The sequence below is a fragment of the Zosterops lateralis genome (genome assembly GCF_965231275.1).
Source record: "Zosterops lateralis genome assembly, chromosome: 2".
Lineage (NCBI taxonomy): Eukaryota > Metazoa > Chordata > Aves > Passeriformes > Zosteropidae > Zosterops > Zosterops lateralis.
The window spans coordinates 70,988,265-71,010,280 of record NC_139763.1 but is presented as its reverse complement, the minus strand read 5'-3'; the positions used below and the strand labels follow the sequence as shown (position 1 = coordinate 71,010,280).

The 22,016-nt window shown below is 38.4% G+C and overlaps 1 protein-coding gene across 5 annotated transcripts in view; it reads left to right on the top strand.

Annotated features, from left to right (window-relative positions):
• CDK8 (cyclin dependent kinase 8) overlaps positions 1-21,509 on the top strand; it is a 74,866-nt gene extending 53,357 nt beyond the window's left edge. For 3 of the 5 annotated variants that reach the window (XM_083855110.1, XM_083855108.1, XM_083855111.1), the window contains 9 exons: positions 1,045-1,102; positions 3,841-3,972; positions 5,834-5,977; positions 7,939-8,008; positions 9,020-9,092; positions 13,843-13,940; positions 15,308-15,386; positions 15,506-15,664; positions 20,270-21,509. In XM_083855110.1, the coding sequence (XP_083711236.1) occupies positions 1,045-1,102; positions 3,841-3,972; positions 5,834-5,977; positions 7,939-8,008; positions 9,020-9,092; positions 13,843-13,940; positions 15,308-15,386; positions 15,506-15,664; positions 20,270-20,395 (939 nt within the window). In that variant the 3' untranslated portion in view covers positions 20,396-21,509. The remainder of the gene's footprint in view (positions 1-1,044; positions 1,103-3,840; positions 3,973-5,833; positions 5,978-7,938; positions 8,009-9,019; positions 9,093-13,842; positions 13,941-15,307; positions 15,387-15,505; positions 15,665-20,269) is intronic. The other 2 variants (XM_083855109.1, XM_083855112.1) reach the window with 2 other exon arrangements.
• The last annotated feature ends 507 nt before the right edge of the window (positions 21,510-22,016 follow it).

Genomic DNA, 22,016 nt, shown 5'->3' with positions numbered 1-22,016 from the left:
GTTTAGGAAATCCCACAAAGATACTAGGATTTATTATGTTAACTTTTAGGTAGTCTCAACTGTTTTGCTCAGGTACTCTTACCTTCAGATCAATTTAAACTGGAAAAGCAAAGCAAGAGCTGTAAATCAGCCTTATTATAATCTTACAAGTCACAACTGAAAAGGAATCCCTGTTTTGTCCAGGATTTACAGAATGAATGGTTATCTAAATCACTCTATTTGAGAACAAGTCTGGCATACATTATCAGCTTTAGTTGTTTCTTTACTTTTTTTCCCTCCAAATAAGCACTGCAGGATTCATTATATAAACTGTGTTAGGAGTTGAGGAATCCTCTGACTACAGATGCTAAGAATGGATTATGAGAAACAGGACAGCAGAAAATAGAGGATTATGAAGTGAGTTGTCATGTTTCTAACCAGCCGAACTCTAGCTCTTTAACTTGCCTCCATAGTAAAACAAATAAAAGACAGAAAAATAACATAAAGGCAGTGCTTTCCAGTTCTGCAGCTGTGTGAATTGGTAAACACTTGTAAATAGGAAGAATTTAGATGAGTGTTCTCTCCAATATCAAGTGATATGGTAATGTTTCATCTGTATCTCACTTATGTATTTTTTATGTACAATGTGTCTGCAAATGTGCCTAATGACCCTGGGCAAAACTTGCTGTAGAGCTGGCTTCCCATCCCTTTGTCTGGGGTGGTGGGCAGCAGTGGGACTGCCTCCCACTGAAAGGATCTAGGGTGATTTGGGTAGAAACCCCAGGTGCTTGGTGGCTGCCAGCTCATGTGTGCTGAGCACAGACACCCAGGTGTCAGTAGGGAATGCGGTGCTGGAGCACAACAACACCCAGAAGAAACATGAGGAAGATGCAGTCAGGGGGAGCCTGTGTCTGAGTCCTTGCACACTGTGACAGAGAAACTTGTCATTTTTATCAAAACAAAGTTGGTTTAAAACTGGCAAAACAAAGCTTAATTAACTTTTCAGAGACTAATGTTTAGGTTTATCGTGGTATATGTATTGTATATTTATTTTTTTTTCCACAGAAACCTGCTAATATTTTAGTTATGGGTGAAGGTCCTGAGCGAGGAAGAGTAAAAATTGGTATGTTTATATCTTTGATAAGTCCCAGTGTAGCATTTAAGTTAGAATGTTCTGAAGGTGCAGTTGTACCAGCCAAAGTAGTCACTGTAATACCAGTATGTGCCTGGGCACATTGCCTAAATACTGTTTTCTGAATGACTGGCTTCATCACATTAGCCCCATGTACCAGTTCTGACAATGAAATGCTGTAGCCTCATCAATAAAAAGTGGAAAATGTCATTATATTTTGCTTAAGTGGGTGTTTCTGTGGGGTGGGGGATTTTCATGTGGGGTTAAAGACGACCACTAGCTGGGAGGAAAGGAGGAGAAAGAAATGGGATTTTAAAATTTCCTCCATTTACCTCTAATGCCATGACATCTTGCTGCTGCTTATAAAGATCTAATTAGGGAACAACTCATTGCTACAACCTTAAATCTTCTAAGGGAATCAAAGATGGCATTCAGCCTACAGAATATTCTTGAAAGAGTAGACAAGTCCCTTGGAGATGAACACAGGGGATCTTAAAAGTGCAGAAAAGACAGAAATCTATCCAAAATGTTTAGTGAGAGCTAATAGTTAATGCTAAATGCTTTGCCTGGGGTGTACCAGGTTAGAAATGGACCCAACTCTTCCACACTATTGTAACATTTTCTTGTGGGAGTTACTATTGCAGTGAGAGGATGATTTGTAGAAGTTCAATTGTTTTAAACTAAATACATAAATAAAAATTAACAGTAGTCTAACAATAATAAACTGTACTAGGCTGTGCATTATCATGGCAGTGTTGTAATATCAGGCTACTAATGCACAGCCTGCTTACATGTTATGGTAATGCAGCCCCATTTGGAAGGGTTTTTTAAAGCTAATTTATCTTTTCCACTTCCCTCCGGCTTTCTTTTATGAGATTACTCTTCTGCATTGTTGCTCTGTTCTCTTACTGTTTTGTTTATCTGAACTATATTGTTAATCACTAGTATAATGATTCAGGGTAGGATTTTCTGGGAGCATTCAGTGCTGCTCTAGACCTTCCCTTGTCCTTTGGAATCTAGGGAGTGATGGGTGAGGGTTGAATGCTTCTGCAGATCCTACTCTGAAAGCTTTTAATGCCTTTCTGAACTTTAAGGTTGACAATAGGGATTGAGATCTGCATAGAAAACAAGTACAGCATGGACAACAGAAGGGAAAATTTCTTCATAATACCTTACTCTTCATGGAGGGTTTCTTCCAAAACAGAGAATGTAGGTCATCCTCTGGACTCACTTTCGACAGTGGTGGTATATTTGCTGTCCACAACGACTTGCTAGTAATTGCACATAGACCACCCATTTATTTCTTAATTTATAGTTTTGAATTAATTTGAGAATAACTTAGTAAACAACTAAATTAAGTCAGATTCTGTTAATGGACAGGTGAAAGATTCTGTATTGGGCCACCAGTCCTCTGAGCCATCCATTCCCAGCAGGAAAGAGGGAGGGGAACCTTGGATTTCTAAGTGTGTTATCAAAATGTAGATACTTTTTTCTTACTTTGTTAAGATTGCCACAGCAATAAAAGAATGCAGAATTTATACCCATACCAAGGGCATCCACTTTTCCAGTGTAACTAATTTTCCTAAAAAATACATAACTGGTATTTAACTTAAAATAATTTTATAGGCTTTTTGTGTCATTTTGGGTCATAAATTCACTTTCTGCTAACAATTTTTATTATTATTCATAGTTATTAGTTATTTGATCAATTTTGAGTAATTGATATTTTAATGTAGAAAACTGTAAAGTGTTTCACTTTTTAAATGCAATCATAAATAGGAATGCATATGAAAAAATAATTAAGGGTTGTGTAGTGAAGTTAGAGACCCATATTTACACTTCAGTATTCCCTCATTGAGCTATAGCATGTAGGTCCTTTTCCTTCAGGATGGCTACTCATCTCATTTCATTCAAGTCTTTCTCAGCATGTGAATATCCCTACATGTTAGGGTCACTCTGTCTTGGGATTTGGGGGTTGGTGGGTCAGGAAAGCAATTTCATGGGAGAAGCTGCCCATTTTTTCCTGTATGACTTATACTTAGTCATTCAACTTTCTAGGCAGTTGTATACTACAAGTTCTAAAAAGCAGTTTTTAATGATATAATGCCCACAACCAAAATTTTAAAATCATAGCCTGAATGGTATTAAGTACTGGTATATTGATGGTGGAAATGCATCTTGATAGAAAATCAGCAGAGAGGCAGATGCTGTAGGCTTAGTTGCTGTTTTTGTGGGAAGGAAGTCTTGCTACAGCTAACTTCATGAGGAGGGAGCTTTTGTCATGTGCATGTATGTATTATAAATCATTCTAACCTTTGCAGAATCTGCATTTTGCTCACTTTACAAATTGCTGCTTTGTGAAAAAACATCCTGGAATAATGGGAGTAATTTACCAGAGAATAGCAGGTAAAATGAGTCAGGATTTCCCAGTGTCCTGAGGAGTTGATCCACTTCCTCAGAACAATGGTTAATTCTTTGTTGTAAATGACTCATGTTAGTAATGATTTATAATGATATACTTCATAGGTGATGCCATCCAGTAACTTCTACAGAAAGAAAATCTGCTCAGAGAGTTCGTATCTGCTACAGTCCAACTTTGCATTTTATTTAGGACTGATGATAGTGCTAACAAATAAACTCCATCAGTTTGTTAAAAAAAAAAAAAAAAAAAAAAAAAAAGATTGTTAGCTTCCCTCAAATTTTAAAGCATCTCTCTTTGAATTTTGCAGCTGACATGGGCTTTGCCCGATTATTTAATTCACCTCTGAAGCCTTTAGCAGACTTGGATCCAGTAGTTGTAACCTTCTGGTATCGAGCTCCAGAGTTGCTTCTTGGAGCAAGGCATTATACCAAAGCTATTGGTAAGTAAATTGGACAAAAATGTACTGTTTTGTTCTTTATGTAAACTGTGCCCAAATATTAAAGCTTTGATAAATTGTTCAAAGGACAGTAGCTGAGTTAAAGGTATGTTACTTGTTTCTTGAAGAAACATTAATCTTTGACAAAATGGTTAGTTTACTGAGGTCTCAGGCTATATATATAAATTAAATATATTACTGGGGTTTGCCTCAAAATGCCCTGCAATGCCATCTGAGTTTGTGGCTTTCACACAGGACTTTCATAAATGCTGTTAGAGGCTATAAAAAAATATGGAAGCATCTTTGAACTGCTAGTAGAATTCATATTAGGATGACTGTGAGGCACAGTGCATTAATTTTATTACAGAGCTTATTACCTAGTGTAATAAATATGTGAAATAAAGAATATATAGAATGGAGAATACAGGGGCTGCACTGAAGCTAAACTGTGAAATTGAGCTGCATTTTAGCCTCTGTGTCTTTTTCAAAGACAGATGACAGATGGCCAGAGCTTTTGTGGGCTGTAGAACAGGGGGAACAACCCAGCAGAAAACTGGAGGGAGATTCACTTTTACTGGATTGATCAGGTTTGCTATGAAAGGGAGAGAGACTGTAGGGAAGAGCACTGGGAAGTTTTTCTCTAGTTGCCTGGTTTAAAAGATGTGTTAAAGGCTGGCAACCAGTTCTGGGAGGAAATAGTTTCCCTAATGGCTACTCCACTTGGCACAGACGTGGAGGTTATATGTTAGCACACTGTGTTGTTGTTTCTGTAACCTGAAAGTCTTCCTCAGAACTCCATCTTTTTTTCTTGTTTTGTTTTTTTAAAGATCATATTCATGTTTCTGTCAGCAACTCTAATGTTTATGCCTTAAATGTATTCTTGTTTACTTTTCTGTTAATGCTGTGTTTCTTTTATGGATCAGATACATTTTTTATATGTTCCTTTAAACTGCCTAATTTGTTGTATTTGCATGTTCCCTCACTTTACTGCCATTTCTTCTGATTGCAGTGTGTGAAGCTGCATGGGCAGTCACAGCCTTTAGTACATAGTTCTTTTGGTGTAGATAAGAAATGACTGTGTAAAAACTGAGTAATGGGGTTATGCTGTCTGCATTATTTGCTTTTGTCCTTGTTTATGACCTTGCTCATTCAAGGCTCAGTGTAGCACCACTTTGAGTTAAAAATTGTGTTTGTATATACTAGAAAAAAATTGAGAAAACAGCTGGGAAAATTCAGATCTGATTATTGGACAGGAAAGCAACAGTGAAAAGAGCAAGGTTGTTGGGTTTGTTTTATTTTTTTAATGAATGTTTTGAAAAATTGTGAGGTGTGTGGGCTTGTAGCAATTTACTTGTTACTCTCTTTCAAGGGGTTATGGATAGCATTTGGTTTATACCAATACTGCTACTTTTCAGCTTGTGTTTTTGGGGTCATTTACTACTTAAACTTAGCTGATCAGTGATTGCACATTTCTTGGTCTGGACAGTGTGGCACTGAAAGGTCAAGATGCTGGTTGGCTTTTCTTTGTTTGTGTTTTATGTGTTGACAGTTACCCCAATAGTTTCCTTCACTTTTATTCTTAACAAATTAATTTTTTTATCACTTAAGCGGTAACTACACTTCAAAAACCCCACAAAAACTTGTATGATATTCTCTCAGCTCCTGTGTAGCTACTGCATTGGGTAACTCCATTCAAAGCTAAAAGTTGAGGAAGTATTGCACTTCTACAATAGAAACTTGAAATTTTCAATACAGGAACCTTATCTCTGAAAAGCTAAACACTAACATTCTACCTCATCCAGATGCTTTTGGAAAGATTCATTTGTTGTTTTTTTTGTTTTATTTCTGTTCTCCTTTTTTAAAGATATTTGGGCCATAGGGTGTATATTTGCAGAGCTGCTAACATCAGAGCCAATATTCCATTGTCGACAAGAAGATATCAAAACTAGTAATCCTTATCACCATGACCAGCTGGACAGAATATTCAATGTAATGGGATTTCCTGCAGGTACATACTGTATTTTTTATCACCGCTGTTCAAAGAAAGATATCCATATTGCTTTCTTTGCATATGAAGGTGGCAGCTGATCAAAGGAACAGAGCTGTTCAAACACAATCTTTATTTCATGAGTTATAAATCTAGAATCCAATGGTCAAATTAGATATTTTCCCTTTTATTAATGATAGGGTTGTCTTTGTGTATACATGTACCAATGCTTTATTATTTTAAAAGATTGTATTTAATGGTGGATGATTAAAAATGAGAAGGAGTATTTCTGCATTTCTTCGCTACTGATTATCGATTTGGAAGGCAACTGATGATTTATGAAACCAAGCAAAAATATATATATTTAGTGACTATTATGCATTTATTTAACTCATGCCAAATTAAACACAGCATTTGGAAGTAATGGAGGGTATTTTTTTTTCCCCTGGTGGAAAGATGGTGGTATAGAAAATACTTCTTTATTTTAAACTGGAAGAAAACTGGTTGTATGAACCAGAACAAATACAGTGGGGATATCACTTGTTGCATTTTCCCCTCAGTGTTGGTCATATCTTGTTTTTATGCAGGTTGCCTTGCTTCAGTTAATACTTTGTCTTCTAGTGTTCACATGATGGCAGGAGTCAGAGTAGCAGGGGCCTTATTTTTACTTTTTGTTTATCTTTCTCCTCACTGCTTGTGTTCCCTGCTCCACTATTCATTATGTTTCTTGTAATTTTTTTTTTTTCTGGACTTGCCTTTTCCTTTCACATGACTTTTGTGGTCTGTATGTTTGTGTGGTTCTAGAATTTTTTCATTGAACATGCTCTTATTTTGCTTTTTTTGTGTGTGTGTGTACTTCATTGCTTCTGTACTGCTGTATGAGATTCACGGAAATGTTGCCTTTGCATATTGTCTCCTTAGTTTTGCTTCTTCAAGCAATACTGTCCCATTCTGCTTTTGAACTAGAATTTTACCCTTTTATACTCCTCGTAGTTCATTTGGGTTTAACATTGGTTCTGTATAGCTTACATGAGTAGATCATACTCTCATTTTGGTTTTCGGATTGATTTAATTAATCCTTTCTAATGGTCTGTGTTTGACCTTTGGAGTTCTTTGGTTCTTACCAAGAAATGCTTTAAATTCAGTTGCAGCAATTTTTTGCATTTTAATTGGCATTTGCCATATCTGAAACAGTTCCTGATGTATCTGGGGTAGGAAAAGGAGAATATTTTGTTTAACTAAGTAATAATTAAAGAAGTATCTCTAATTAATTAATTTAACGCTTTTAAACTTGGTGTTCTGCAGTAGTGATCAGGCGTAGTAAAGATTTCAAATTAACCAAATTAGTTTCTCACAGAGCCTTTTCAAGAGTCAGGCCTTAAGACATTTGAGGCTAGGTGCTGGTAGTGAGTTTTTTATTTATTTTAAAATCCATTTCAGCCTTGGTCTACACTGAGATGAATTATTCTTTAATTTGAGTGTGCAAACTTTACTTTTCCTTAACTTATTGTTTGCTAACAGTATTTCTTACTTTGCAGAATTACTTCTGGGCATTTTCCTGTAACTAGAAGTGCTGTCAGAACAGAGAATCCCTTAGAAGGAGTCAGGGTTTGCTAAAGTCCTGTGTACTCCTGTCCCGAGATCACAGCTGTGTCTAAATCAATTAAATAACAGTCCCGAAGGGTTCAAACACAAGGGCCTGATGTGTTTTTCTTCAGCATTGTTTTGTGGGAGCTGTAGCTGGCATCCTTTTTTCAAGTTCTTGAGTTAATCAGCACACAGCTGGAACCTCTAAGGTGTTGGTATGATTTATTGTGAAGAGATGATGAAGGAATAGGAGCTAGGGAGTACAAAGACATAAGTAACGGCAAGATTAGAGAAGCAGAATTTAAAATATGTAAAAATCAAGGCTGTGGAGATACTTGGAAATGCTTTTTTTTACTCAGAGAGAAAGGGAAAAAATAATTAATGCTGCTTTGCAGATAAAGATTGGGAAGACATTAAAAAGATGCCAGAACATTCAACCTTAATGAAAGATTTCCGGAGAAACACGTAAGTCTGAATTAAGCTTTCTTAATAAAGCATATTTTATATCTCTTTCCTGCACTTAATTTTTGCAGTTCAGGGTGTTTTCTATGTAGATGCCAAACAAGGACTATGAAATTGGTATGACTTGGATTATGAAAAATGATAAATAAAGTTGTTTCATGTGGTGAACTTGGCCTGTTGAGGTGGTGTGGATCAGAAGAGTAGCCAGAGAGGCTGTAAAGGGTAAGGTGGCAGGTGTGAAACAGGTGATGCCAGTAAGACCCCATGCAGCTCTGAAATATGTCAAAGCACAGCTGTTCCCAAATCTGTGGTACTGGCAGTGATTTTCTGTAATAGCTGCTTAAAAGGGGTCTGGTTACCTAATACCATTTCCAGCAAACAGTGGGTATAATTGTCATGTTTGTGTCTAGGGTAGCTTACAGTGCCTAAAAAACAAAGTACCCTTCAGCTTTGCTGTCACATTGCCACAGGCTAATACCTGCAGTTAAAATGCCACCCCATTGCCTAATTTCTGTGCTGAGGCATTTGAGGCTGTACAGTTACATTTCTTGCATCTGCCATGCTATTGCAACCTTTTAGAAACCTTTTTTTGAGCTTCTCTTAAAAATATATATGTATACATGACTGTTCTTGTAGCAACCTGTAGATTGCAGGAGAGCATTCAGAGGAGCTTAGTATTTATCTCTAGCTTCATTATCATGAGAAATAGTCAGGATCAAACAATATTGTAGTAAAATTGCTACCAAGCAGTTTAAATCCAGTTGATGTTTGCTGTCTGCATGTGGGTTAAAAGTGTGCTTTTTGTGTGGATGTGATATACCTTTATAAGGATGTGAGGGAAACATGCCTTTCTGCAGTTCTGATTTTTAAGCAATCTCTGGTATTGATAGTTGTGGTTTTTCCCTGGTTATTGGATTTGCACTATTAATATTAATATGTTTTGTGGCTACCAAGAAAACTTTGCAGTATCGATGATTTGTATATTAGTAATATCACTTCTGTTTCCTTTTCTAGGTATACCAACTGCAGCCTTATCAAATATATGGAAAAACATAAAGTTAAACCAGATAGTAAGGCGTTCCACTTGGTAAGTTCCTGCACACATAAAAAAATCAAATCCCTCATATATGTTACTGTTGTTTAAAGTAAGAGTTGAGCTGGTGTCAAGTCCACTTTAACTAATTTTATAAAGTTAGGGATAACTGATACTCTGCAGTATAAAAATTGCAAAATCACTTTATCTTCTCACATGGATAAAATAATTCTGAGTGTCACTCACTGAATTGGGTTCAGTGTCAAGTATTTTGAAGTTTCTGTTCTTTAAGTGTTTAGCCTGTAGTTATATTTGCAGTGTTGCTGCAATCCTTAGCCATTTTGCTGCTTTGCATACTTTCATTAGCTCATTTTTACTTTTAAAAAATTCCTATATGCCTGATTTTTTCCATATTCATTTTTAAGCTTTTGAAGAGACCTTAGGGCAGACTTGCAATGTGTAAAGGGAGCATGTGTAGAAACTTTTTGCATGGGCAAGTGGTGATAGGACATGGGGTAATGGATTTAAGCTGAAAGAGTCTAGAGTTGGGTTGTACATTAGGAAGAAGTTCTTGACTGTGAGGATAGTGAGGCACTTGGGACAGTTTGCACAGAAACGTTCTGGATGCCCCATCCCTGGAAATGTTTCAAGACCGGGTTGGATGTGACTTGGATCAGCCTGGAAGGTGCCCCTGCCCAATGCAGGAGGGTTGGGACAAAATGGCTATTAAGGTACCTTCCATCTTACAGACTTAAAAAGAAAATTAACTTAGGACTTGGACTTATAGTTTGGAAATTTTTAATATGTTTTCCTAGTTCACTAATCTTTTGTAGCTTTCTTATGAATACTTCGTAGAACCCTTACAACAGTTACTTTCTCTCTAGAATGTATAACATTCTTTATGAAGACTCCAGTTAAAATTATGCGCTTGCTCAGCCCTGGAAGTGCTTGTGTTGTGTTGTTTCAGAAAATACTGAGTCTTTTTGTCTGTGTTTTAAAGAACATTCAAGTTGCTACAAGAAACTATACATGTATTTAGATATGGAGAAGAAGGGATTTAAGGGTGTCTAGTCTCTGAGTGGACATCCTCCTTATCTTGGTGTTTCCTACTCAGATTAAATGTTTTCAGGCTGAAATGATAAAGTAAACGGATTATTTGGGAGGTGGATGGGAGTGAGGGAGGAAAAGGAGAAGGTTTTTCATCTTGGAGGTGAGAGGAACAAATTGGAGAAAAGGAAAGATGGTGGAGAGGCCTGGGCATCTGAGGGCCACATGGCTTTTGCTCAAATCATTGGCAGCTGTACCTTCCTGAATAATCAGACACAAACAGATTTTAAACAGATGCTTTTTTTCTGTTCAGTACTCTTCCCTTCGTATAAATTCTGGAATTTATCCTTCAGTCAGACTAGATCTCATGCAATATTCTTGTGGCATACTGCTTGAGCAGGTTTGAATGGGGATTTCCAAGCAGATCAGTCTAAAATAAAGCATATATTTAAAGTTCAGATTAAACCCAACAGTACAACCAGCTGAATGAGGTAATGATTGTAGTTGTACTGTTATGCATAATTTACTGTGAAGTGTCTCTGCTCTCTGAGGTTAAAAGTTGGTGAAATACTAGTGATGTTTACATAAGCAAGGAAACCAGTATTCTCTGAGAGATGTCCAAAGCAAGACTATCTCTGAATGAATTAGCTTCTCTTACAAGTTATGAATACTCTGTCCAAACCAATCTGAATTTTCTCATGTGTTCTCTGTCTTGAAAGATTAGAAATTGTTTTCAGTGAGGCAACAAAACTAGACACAAAATAGTCGTATAAAAATAGTTTAAAACACTTCACTGCAGAGTTTTCTCTTTGCTGTGCTGTAGCACAAGGGGATTTTAACTGTGTGAACATGTTCAGTGTGTTTGTACCAAAAAGCAGTGGTTATATTAACATGCAGAGTCAAGGAATGGTGTCCTTTACCAGACCACTGCCACTCCTCCATCCTTGGTTGTATCTGTTAGTGCTGAACTACAGGATCATAAGGGGAGTTGGAACTTGGACCCCAGACTGAACACACTCCTCAACTGGTACCTCACCCACCTTCACTCAATATAGCTGATAGCAAGAGAGGGAGCTTTGTGCTGTTTGGATGCCAGCAGTCAGTGTCAAGGAAGCTAAAATGCAGTCAGGGCATTTATAGTGTAGATGTAGCTGTGTCTTTTGTACCTCCCATGGCTCTGGAATTGAGAGAAGTACTGTGAAGTTCATTAGCTGTAATAGAACTTTCTCGATTTTCTGCTAACTGCTGTCTGTCAGAACAGTTCACTGGATCCCATTTAAAAAACCTGAGCATTCCAGAGTAATGCCTTAAAGTACTCTTCAGGACCTGCCAAAATTTGAACATGTCTTGGGTCTCCACTCTTGTTTGAGGCTAAGCTCAACTGCTGAGGAATGCCTTGGGCCACTCCAGCAAAGTCTGAACAAGTTCAGTGAATTTCTTGGTACCAGTTCTACCAGAGGTATTCCAAGATCTTACTCTTTCACAGCTATTAAGATACAAGTGTCTTTGCCTTTTGCTCTCTGCATCAGAAAAGATTAAAAAGATGTTTATAATACATTTTAAAATATGTAAATCCAGAGATTGTTGTCTGTGCCAAAAAAAATAGTTTTGATTTCCCAACTTGAATGAATCAGATTTTTTCCCTCTTTACAGACATTCTTTACATGGGCCCTTTTCACAGGCAGAACTGATGTGTTAACTTAAGAAAACTTTAGCTCCTGCCTGCTTTTGCAGCTTACTATTTTTCCACTTCGACATTCTTGATTTTTTTTCTACTTACTTATGCCCTGAAGGGTGGTTAACAGCTGCTGTTTCTGGTTAACTTAGTGATTCTCGATCTTCCACGTGTTTACTTTGGTCCCTGTGAACTATAGTGATTGTCTCATTCATTGATGATGTATGAAGTTTACTGCATTTTTGTTGTGTCATTTAGCCTGCTTTACATCAAGCAGTTTTTAAAATAGAAAATATTTGTAATAATATGTGGAAGATTCAATTCTGTGCAGCATCTGTTCAAGGGGCCAGGACCAAAGTTTTGGTGCCTTGGGTAGATAATGATTGCAGAGTCATTTTGATTTCTTTTTGTATGGCTGATCATGACCAAGACTTCTCAGCATGTGATGGGCACTCTAGAATCCAAACATCAGAAGTTATGCTAGAATTTTGCAGTTCTTTTTATTTGTATTTCTCAGTGTGTTGGCAGTTCTTTGTCATGTTTTGCCTTTTCTTTTTTCTGGCTCTTGGCAGTGCTTTTTGAGAGAGTAAGAATTGGCTTGTTCAACATGCTATTCTATAAAAACTTCATGTAGACTCAGAAAGCTGACACAACTTACTGTGAGTTCTTATGGATGATGTGAAAAACAAAACTGGGTTGATGGTGGTAATTGATACTTATCACATTCTTAACCATGCTGTCAAAACTGAAGGCTGAGGAGGGAAATGTACTTTTTAACCTCCACTTTAGAAGTGTGGAGAGTTGCACTGTGGTTATGAATTCTCACTTCAGAGCTAGTGAAAGGAGATGACCAGTTCAGACTTAGATCACGACACTGGATCTATTTAAAAAGATGGATGTATGAATCCTATTGAAAGTATGAATAGGAAATGTAAATTAATATTATTTACATATGTATTTTCTTATTGGATCCATAATTTTTAAAAAAAACACTGCAGGTTAAAAGCGAAGCATTTGTTTTAAAGACCATTGTCTTTGACAATTTGTCATGGTGTAGTTTTGCCTTGGACACTGTGTTGTTTTGGTGAAACATGAAAACTCTTATTTTTCTGTGGGGTATCTGAAGATTATCTCATGTTGCTTTTCCAGCACAGCTTTATTCCACACAGCTGCTTAGGTGGATGGAGCGAAATATATGCATGTACACCAGACTTTTTAGATAAGAAACATGTAGTTCAAGAATGCATCACTGCAGCTCAGGACTAGAGCTAAATAAAGTAGTTATGGTCTGGTGTTCTTAGTTCATAAGGCCTCACTTGGGGTGCTGTGTCCAGAGCCAGCCCATAAAGGTAATCAGAGGTCTGGAGCACCTCTGCTCTGAAGACAGGCTGAGAGAGCAGGGCTTGTTCAGCCTGGAGAAGAGAAGGCTCCCAGGAGACCTTAGAGCACCTTTCAGTACTTGGAAGGGGGTCTCCAAGAAAGCTGGAGAGGAACTTTTTTTTAATAGAACAAGAGAAAGAAGGTAGATTTAAATTGGATATTAGGAAGAAATTCTTTATTGAGAGAGTGATGAGGCACTGGAACAGGTTGCACAAAGTTCTGGATGGCCCATCATTGGAAGTGTTCAAGGCTGGGCTGGAGAGGGCTCTGAGCAACCTGGTCTAGTTAAAAGTGTCCATGCCTGTGGCGGGGGGGCTGGACTAACTGACCTCACAAGGGTCCTTCCAACCCAAATTATTTTGTGATTAAAGTTTCTAGTACATTGTGGAAACTTTTTGAATGGTTTTGATAAAACATTTGTATCTAGAACTGAGTGTCCTGGGCTTTGCAAGTGAAAATAGGTGTCCTTTGATAAGAAATGAAGTTACTATTTTAACAGGAGAGAAGAATGTGGTTTTGCCATTTATGGTTAGGCTTTTGAGTTCAGATACATTTGTATCATCTTGTCTTTCAGGAATACAGTGAAGTTTCTATAAATGGTTTTGGTAATGTAAAGGTGTTTTTTCTTTGTTTCCTTTTTTTTTTTTTTTTTTTTTTTTTTTTTTTTTTTTTTTTTTTTTCCCTTCTTCTTCTTTTTTTCAGCTTCAGAAACTGCTCACTATGGATCCAATAAAGAGAATTACCTCAGAACAGGCTATGCAGGATCCTTACTTCTTGGAAGATCCTCTTCCCACGTCCGAGTAAGTGGTCAGTTTATTAACCTCTCAGTACATTCAGAGATGCTTTAGAGCTGTGCTTTCTCTCTGCCCTGAGTATGTTTGTGAATATTGAGCTAAATAGTGTCTAACAACTGAAGAAAGCTATAACCACTAAAATGCCATTCGTGGTTTTTAAAATTAAGCAGCATTTTTATTAATCTCCTGCTTTATGGAACTTTGATCCTATTAGTTGCAGCACTAATCTTGTTACTCACTGACAGGTTGATTATGCATGCTACTGATCTTGGTAGACAACTGCTAAGTGCCCGCAGGTCCACTTCTCTGCCTCAGAATGCCAGATGACAGTCTCTAATTAGTTTACATTTTTGTCTTAGCCTTTGTTGTAAATTCACTGGGTGGGGAAAGTCAACTCTGTGTCTCTGTGCTGTCATCCTTAACAACTTAAATCCATTTCCTGTAGACACTCCTCTTTTTTGTTTGTACAGGCAGATTTACAAAAGGGAGAAAATTTATGGACAATGAATGATTTCATTAAAAATTAAGCCCCTCTTCCAGAAGACTAGCCAGAGAGCATGACTGTACACCCTTTTAGGAAATCTATTAGTACATCCTGTCTGTGATTCTCTACCCTTACGAAGGGAAGAATTTATAAAATATGTATACTTATAAGGAATTAATTAAAAATGAAATTATTTCACTAAAGCCTACTGGATTATTTATAGCATCTCCTGGCCTGTCTCTGTGATTTAAAGTCATGCAAATGATTGGCTGTTGCAGAAACTGCTTCTAGAATATTGTTTGGCTTTTTTCTCAAATTAAGGTTGACATTTTAACGTGAATACACAGTGAGTATTGCTAACAGGTGTACAGAGACTTTATTATAAATACATTCTACATGAAGGGCAGGTAAATATTAGCTTGTACTAGCAGTAGCAAATCCATGTGGACTGTGAGATATGAATTGACAGGTGAAATTTCTACTTACTTTTAAACATTTAAACTTTTTTTGCAGGTGGTTTTGTTAATAGTCAGTGAAGTTTCCAGGAATATTTTTAGTTAGTCCTGAGACTGTGAATTACACAGTAGCTGTAGTGAGATAGTTCTTTGTGCCCTTGCAGATACCTAACAGGTGATGCACCTTTCTAGCCAACAAAAAAAAATAAAAAATCTTGGGAGCTTAAGTTAGTGTATAAGTGTCAAATGAGCATTAAAATCAAATGTGAATATGTTTTTACAAAGTTTAGATGATAGGAACAAAACTTCTCCCTTAGTTACAGGTATTAATTGATGGCTCAGGCAACTTGAAACTTTCATGGGTGAAGTGTGAATCTTACAGGTCTATCCCTTCTGTTCTGATACAGTGATAAATAGACTTTTTTGGGGGACAGTGTTTTTGCAGGTTGTCAAATCCCTTACCCAAAACGAGAATTTTTAACAGAAGAAGAACCAGATGATAAAGGAGACAAAGTAAGTACTAGAAGAACAGTATCACCATGTTTCACTGGCTTTTATACTATTTCCTGATTTCATGTTATTTCATGTACTGCTTTTGAGTTGAAATTTTTCTTTGTGTTTAAACAATTGAGAAGAACCAGCAGCAGCAGCAGGGCAATAACCATACTAATGGAACTGGTCATCCAGGGAACCAGGACAACAGTCACACGCAGGGACCCCCACTGAAAAAAGTGAGAGTTGTTCCTCCTACCACTACCTCAGGTGGACTTATTATGACCTCAGACTATCAGGTATTTTGTTTTATTCACGTATTGTGTATTTGTTTTTCATGTTTAGAGCACTGTTTCTTCAAACTAAAAAATGAATTTTGTAATTGTCGCTGTATTAACTGTTACTTTTTGGCATATTTTGAATTTTTTTTTTTTTCAGATTCATTTAGTTGATGATTTGATACCCTGATGCCCTTTAGGTTAGTAGTCAGGAAATTAGGATCAGACATTATTATAGTTACTAATTATTACCTTCATATTAGGGAATGCTAATAGTTATGGACCTGGAGCCTGTTATGCCTTGCTCTGTATCAGCTAAAAATGCCATTTCCTGCTTGAACAAGCCTGTAATGGTAGGAGGCAGAGGATATTGCTGTGAAATAAGAATCTGAACGAGTGTTTTAGCTGGATTAATGGATGGGGAAACAGAATTTTGGATAACAAATAAAGACTTGGCATGATGCTGTCATAATCTCTGTTGAAGACCAAGGGAGATTCCAGGCTGAGTAAGCCAAATATTGCAGATCTGAAGACAGGTGAGGTGGTGGCAGTCAATGAGTGAGGAAGGTGAGGAGGCCCATTGGGGAAAAACACTACAGGAAAACATGAAAATTGAGTTCTGGCCTTCCTGCATTTGAGCTTGTGCTCAGGTATTAAGAAATCAGAACCTGGAGTATAAAAGTATCTGTGTCATCTCAATGAATGATACTTGAGTTTTTGGGTTTGGATGAGGCTACTGCTGGAGAATGGGGAGAAGAGAGTTAAGAACAGAACCTTTAGTTAATACAACCTAAGAAATTACAAAATAGGAGCAGGGAAGACTTCAAATGATTCACAGGAGCAGTTAGGGAGCAGCAGATTTTTGCAAGCCTGGGGAATAGGTGATTTCAAGAGGAGGCATGCTGCTGGAAATGTTAGCCTGCAGGAACTAACCATTGCATACTGATTCACATGGAATGCACAGTACAGCTAGTCAGTTGGCAGACAGTCTTGGATAAAATCAAAAGATGGAGAAGTTGGAAACTATTGGCAGTGTTTTCAGTTAATTTAAAGATTAATATCTAAATGTGAGACTCTGGAATGGAAACCCACTTAGCTGGGTTTATAGTCTGTAGCAAAACGTAGAGACAGTTGAAAAACGGAGTCAGTAAATCTGCTGCTGTCAACTTGCTTTTCAGTTTGATATGGCTTCTCCATGAACCACCAGTGGGCTTTGAAATCTCACCTTTCAGAGTTTGTCCCTGAGAGTACCAGATAGCCTCAGAAGCTGCCTGGGGGCATTACCTTCATTCTTACCTAAATCTTTGTACTCTCAGCATTGGCCAAAACTTGAAAGTACTACAAAAATATAAAATAAGATAGTTTTCAGACTGAGACCCTTCATATGAGTCCCCAAGTGCCTTTGTTCACTTTATCCCAGGACATCAATAACACATCAGTTTGCAAGTCATTCTCCTTGAACAATATACATTTTTAGAGCTGTTTGAGACAGTGGTCAGCCTTAACTATAGTTCTGTAGGGTGGGGTGCCTCTAAGTATAAATGTCATCTTTCTTTTAGTAGTATTATCCATCACAGGAACTCTTAACAGGAGTTTCATTCCTTTCAATCTGGCAAGCTGCAGCCAATTGCTGTTTTGGCCTTTTAATTGGCTCTTTCTTCCACTTCTTAAAAACGCACACACTGAGCAGAAGGCAAATGCAGCTGTAACTTTCCTACTCTTGCCTCGGGTGAAGGCACACAACTAAGGAGGCTAATTCAGAGGTTGTGTATAGTGTGTCAGGGAGCCCCATTTACGTGCCCTATTTACATCCCCTTCACCTCATTTTGCTGCTGCGTTGTGGCATTTTGAACAAACTTCAGCTCCCAGTTCTGTGAGCCAGAGCTGAGGTTTGCTGGCTGACAAGTCAGAGGACTCAAATTACTGGGCCGGAGTTGGCATTGGTTTGTTTGCAGTTTGTGCTCATCAAAATTTTTGTACTCACAGATATCCATCCTGGGATTACAGCTGCAGGCAGCACTTACTGACAAACATAATTTCAGAATGCTTTTCCCTTAAGATAATAACTGCTGCTTTTTTGTCTCAGGAGATCCTACTGGTAACTTGACTGCTCCTGACCAGTCTTTCTGCTGTTTCTCTAGGAGGGAAAATACCTGGTTTTCAAATAAATAAATAAATAAAAATAAAATAAAATCTTTTGCCCCTAGCCTTGCAAAGAGGCAGTTAGTGGATTTGTATTGATTAAGGTATCTGGAAAATAGGATAATCAAAGACAGTAGACCTGAACTTGCTAGCACTAGAACAAAAGCAGTTAAGAGTTTCCAACTGATGGTTTCAGGTCCCCCTGAAAAAAATTCCTCACATTTTTTGCTTCTGATCCAGTAACTTGAGGAGAGGGAAAACAAACATTACAATACAGCCCTCTGTTTTAATCAAACACCTGTTCCTTTGTTCTTCATTTGATTTGCTCAAATTCCCCATATAAAGCTTGTGAAGAAGGATTGCCATCTCCTGGGCAAGGCACACTAAGACAGTTTCTGCATTCAGTCAGAAGTCAAATTATTCTCTGCAGGGCACACTGACCTTGTATCCTTTTCTGCCATGCATAAAAATAGTAGACACATGGCACGCAGACTTTCTTGCCTCCTTGTTTAAATCTGCAATGTGACACTCCCAAAGGCAATGTGATTAAACAGGCTGGAGCAATTCCACTACTGTGAGCTTTTGCTTGTGATAACCCTTTGGGTGCTTAATGGCATTTAGAAAGGATTGGATATTTACTTTTGTTCTTAAACAAAAGCCATTTGTTGCTCAGGGTGTCAGGAAAGAATCTGACTTTGCATTGCATCTGTCTTAAAATAAGATCTGTTTCAAAAGTCAGGATGTGGGGAGTGTTTTACAACTGAAGTGAGTGGTCAGTTTTAAATGGTTAAACTTGTGATGGTTTCCTACGTGCAGGAGCCACACGCGGGCAAAACCAACATTCAAGATTTTTGCTCTTTGAAGTACATCCTGTATTTGTTACATGGAGAAGGGTGACCCAGAGCTGTGACCCTTCTGTTGATGAGTAACTTAGTCCTTCTCTCAAGGCTGAAGGCAAATGTCACAAAGTTCAGTCACTGTGCTAATGGTGTGGCTCAGCAGGGCTGGTTTGTTCCCACTGACATTAAGTGCTGGTCCAGCCATTTCTGTCCCTTTTCTGTAGAGGTGTTAGCTCACTCCTGTGGACATGTGTTAACAAGTAGAGTATGCCTTTTTTATTTCTGCCATCATCTCAGCATCTTGCCTATAGCTTCTGTTCTAAATGCTGTACAACAAGAAAAAAATTGGAGTTCCTCTTTTATGTCATGACTTAATATTTTACTTTCTCAGGGTGTTGGTTCACCACAGTTATTTCCTTTTCAGGTCTCAGTAGCAATACCCTAGTCCTGGAATAGTTAATTTATAGAAGTTTCCAGTCCTCTTCTAGAAGCAGCTTTTCCTAAAAAAACATAATGCATCTTGTGATATCAATAATTCAAAAGCTCCACCGTTTCTAAATGCTGCAAAGTTTGTGAGGGCATGTAAACCAGCACAGTAATGTACTGAAATTATGTTAATTTAATGAAATCTTAAATGCTACTAAGTAGTCAGATACTTATATTGCAAATCTCATAGGCAGTCCTTCTTTCCTTTATAACACATGATCAGTAAATAATAACTTTTCAGTTAAATTTGAAGTAGGTAGTTGCTGGTTTGCTGAGAGCTTCTTGCAATGATGAATGCTCCACTCAAATCATTGTGGGAGTGCTGGTTGTAAGGGGTCTCTGGAGACCATCTAGCCGAGTCTCCCACTTGGAGTAGGGCTGTTGCTAGTTCTCACTCAGATTAGCATGGCTTTGTTAAGCTGAGTCTTAAAAACCTTCATGGAGAGAGAGACCTCACAGACTCTATGGGCAGGTTCTTCCAGTGCTGTACTGGCCCCTTAGTGGTCCCTCCTCTAATGTCCTACCTGAACCTCCCAAGCCACCACAATCTAAGGACGTTTTTGCCTGAAATATCTGGTTCCACTGAGGAACGTGTCACTGTTGTCTTTAAACTCTCCTTCAAGTATTTTAAGGCTTCTGATAGATGACAGCTTAGCCCAGTCACAGTGCTCTCAGCCTGTACTCCTAGGTGACACAAAATGGTGGCAAGTTATCCTCTGTGTGTGAAAATCTCCAGAATAAGGCAGAGTGGCTCATCAGCAGTAAGATGCCTCACCTGGACCTCCATCCCAGCCCACCTTCCCGGTAGGAGAAGGGAGCAGGTGGAGAAGACCACTGCCCTGAGTGGTGGTAGCCCAGTGTCATGTGCAGGTGCACAGTAGCCATTTGGAGGGCTGGCTGGAGATTTGACTGTGATGGGTGAAGATTCCCAGGAAGCTATTAGGGTGGATAGTAGAAGGCTGGCAGCTGTCACTTCCTAATCTGGTATTCCTGATGTCTGTTACCTGCTGTAAGTAAGTGAAACAAAGCCTGGAAGCGCAGCTCCTCTGAGACCACGTGTGCCGGGTTGGGTGCCTGTTGAAGAAACGAGTCATTAGGTGCAATTATCTTGCCATGTCCGTGTTACGAAGGGCTGTGTGTCTGTGCTCTCCTCCTGCAGCGTTCCAACCCCCATGCTGCCTACCCCAACCCCGGACCAAGCACATCGCAGCCCCAGAGCAGCATGGGGTACTCAGCTACCTCCCAGCAGCCGCCGCAGTACTCGCACCAGACGCACCGGTACTGAGCTGCCCCCGGTGCCCTGGATGCGCCGTCACTGATGCTGCAGGACCGGCCACGTGCCAGGAGCCCGCCTTGGGCCAGAGAATGTACTGTACAACCACACCTCCCACCTGTCCCACCGCCGCCGCCTGCCCCCGGCCACGGGGCCGACTGGGGGCTCCCACGTTGTACCTGGTCTTGGGGTTAGACTTGAAAAGAAAGTGCTAGCACGGTTTGTGTTGTGGATATGCTACTTCTGTAGTTTACTTGACATGGTTCAGACTGACCGATGCGTTTTTTTCAGTGACAGTCTGTAGCAGGTGAAGCTGTGAAATGTGCTAGGGGCAAGCATTTTTGTTGTCGTATGTGGTGAATTCTCTTGATGTAACAACTTCATCTGACCAATAGTACACGACATCTTTGAACTGGTACTTGAAGCATACAGTATATGTTACCATGGCAAAAAAAGCAAACTAACCGTAACTCTCAGACAGTTTTGATAGACGTTTATTTTTAGTGACTTTTGTGGGTTGGTTCATTTTCCACCTAGATCAATGTTTTATGACCAACACGATTGCTATGATGAGATTTTTTTAAGAACATGAAAGGGTTTGCATTTTTTCCCAGCAATTACAAACGTCCCAAAGATTTATTTCCAACATAAGTTTTTGTTTTGAAATCTATGACTTGACTGGTATTAAAGCTGCTATTTGATAGTAAAATAAGTATGTTGTCATTGATATAAACATGTTTGGTTCAGCAAACAAACTAAAATGATTGTCATAGACAGTGTTTTATTTTTTTCCTGTTGGTGTTAATGATTTGTGAGCATGCTTTGGGATTAAAAAAGCATGAATGATATTTCCTAAAAAGGTGCGGCATCCATTCAGATATTTTGTCATGATTTTTGAGAACCAGCTTGGTGTAGTGGATTTTAAATTTTGTTCAGTTAAATTTATTTTTTTTTAATGTTCGCACGTTGTTTAGGGGTGCCATTCCTACTGCAGAGGAACAAGGTGTTAGGAGAGCCTTAGAATTTATGAGGAAAAACTTACATACAATGTACTGTATCAAACTATTTTACATGAATGACACAAGTATTCTGAGTAAAAAAAAAAAATCAAACATTGTTAAAACAAGGTGTTATGTAATAAATTTATTTTTCATAAATCTGCATATGACCTTTGCCTGTATTTCTTTTTATCACTGAAACCCCCCTGCTCCCCCATCCATACATCTATATCAGGTTGTGTCTTGAGAAATGGCATCCAGCAGGAATTTGTCTTGCAAGGCAGGCTTCCATTAACTGGTGAGAAGGATAATTTTTCTTTTAACAGCAGAAAAATAAAAGGCATTACTCTTGTTCTGTACACATAACTGCTCAGCTGGAGATACTCTCAAAGTAGGTTTATTACTAGTGACATTTCCTAGATCAGGCAGCTCCTTTTCATCTACAAAATCCAGAGGCATTCCTGTCTGGATAGTTCTGAGGTTTCTGTAGCTCATTCTTATTTTGGTAGGTAATAGCACACCATGATTTTGACATAAATGTATGCAATACACGTAGATATTTTTCTGCAGGTGCTTCCTAAGTGTGGATATCAACTGGTGTGATTCATGCAAATGCACTGAGATGCCGATGGGGG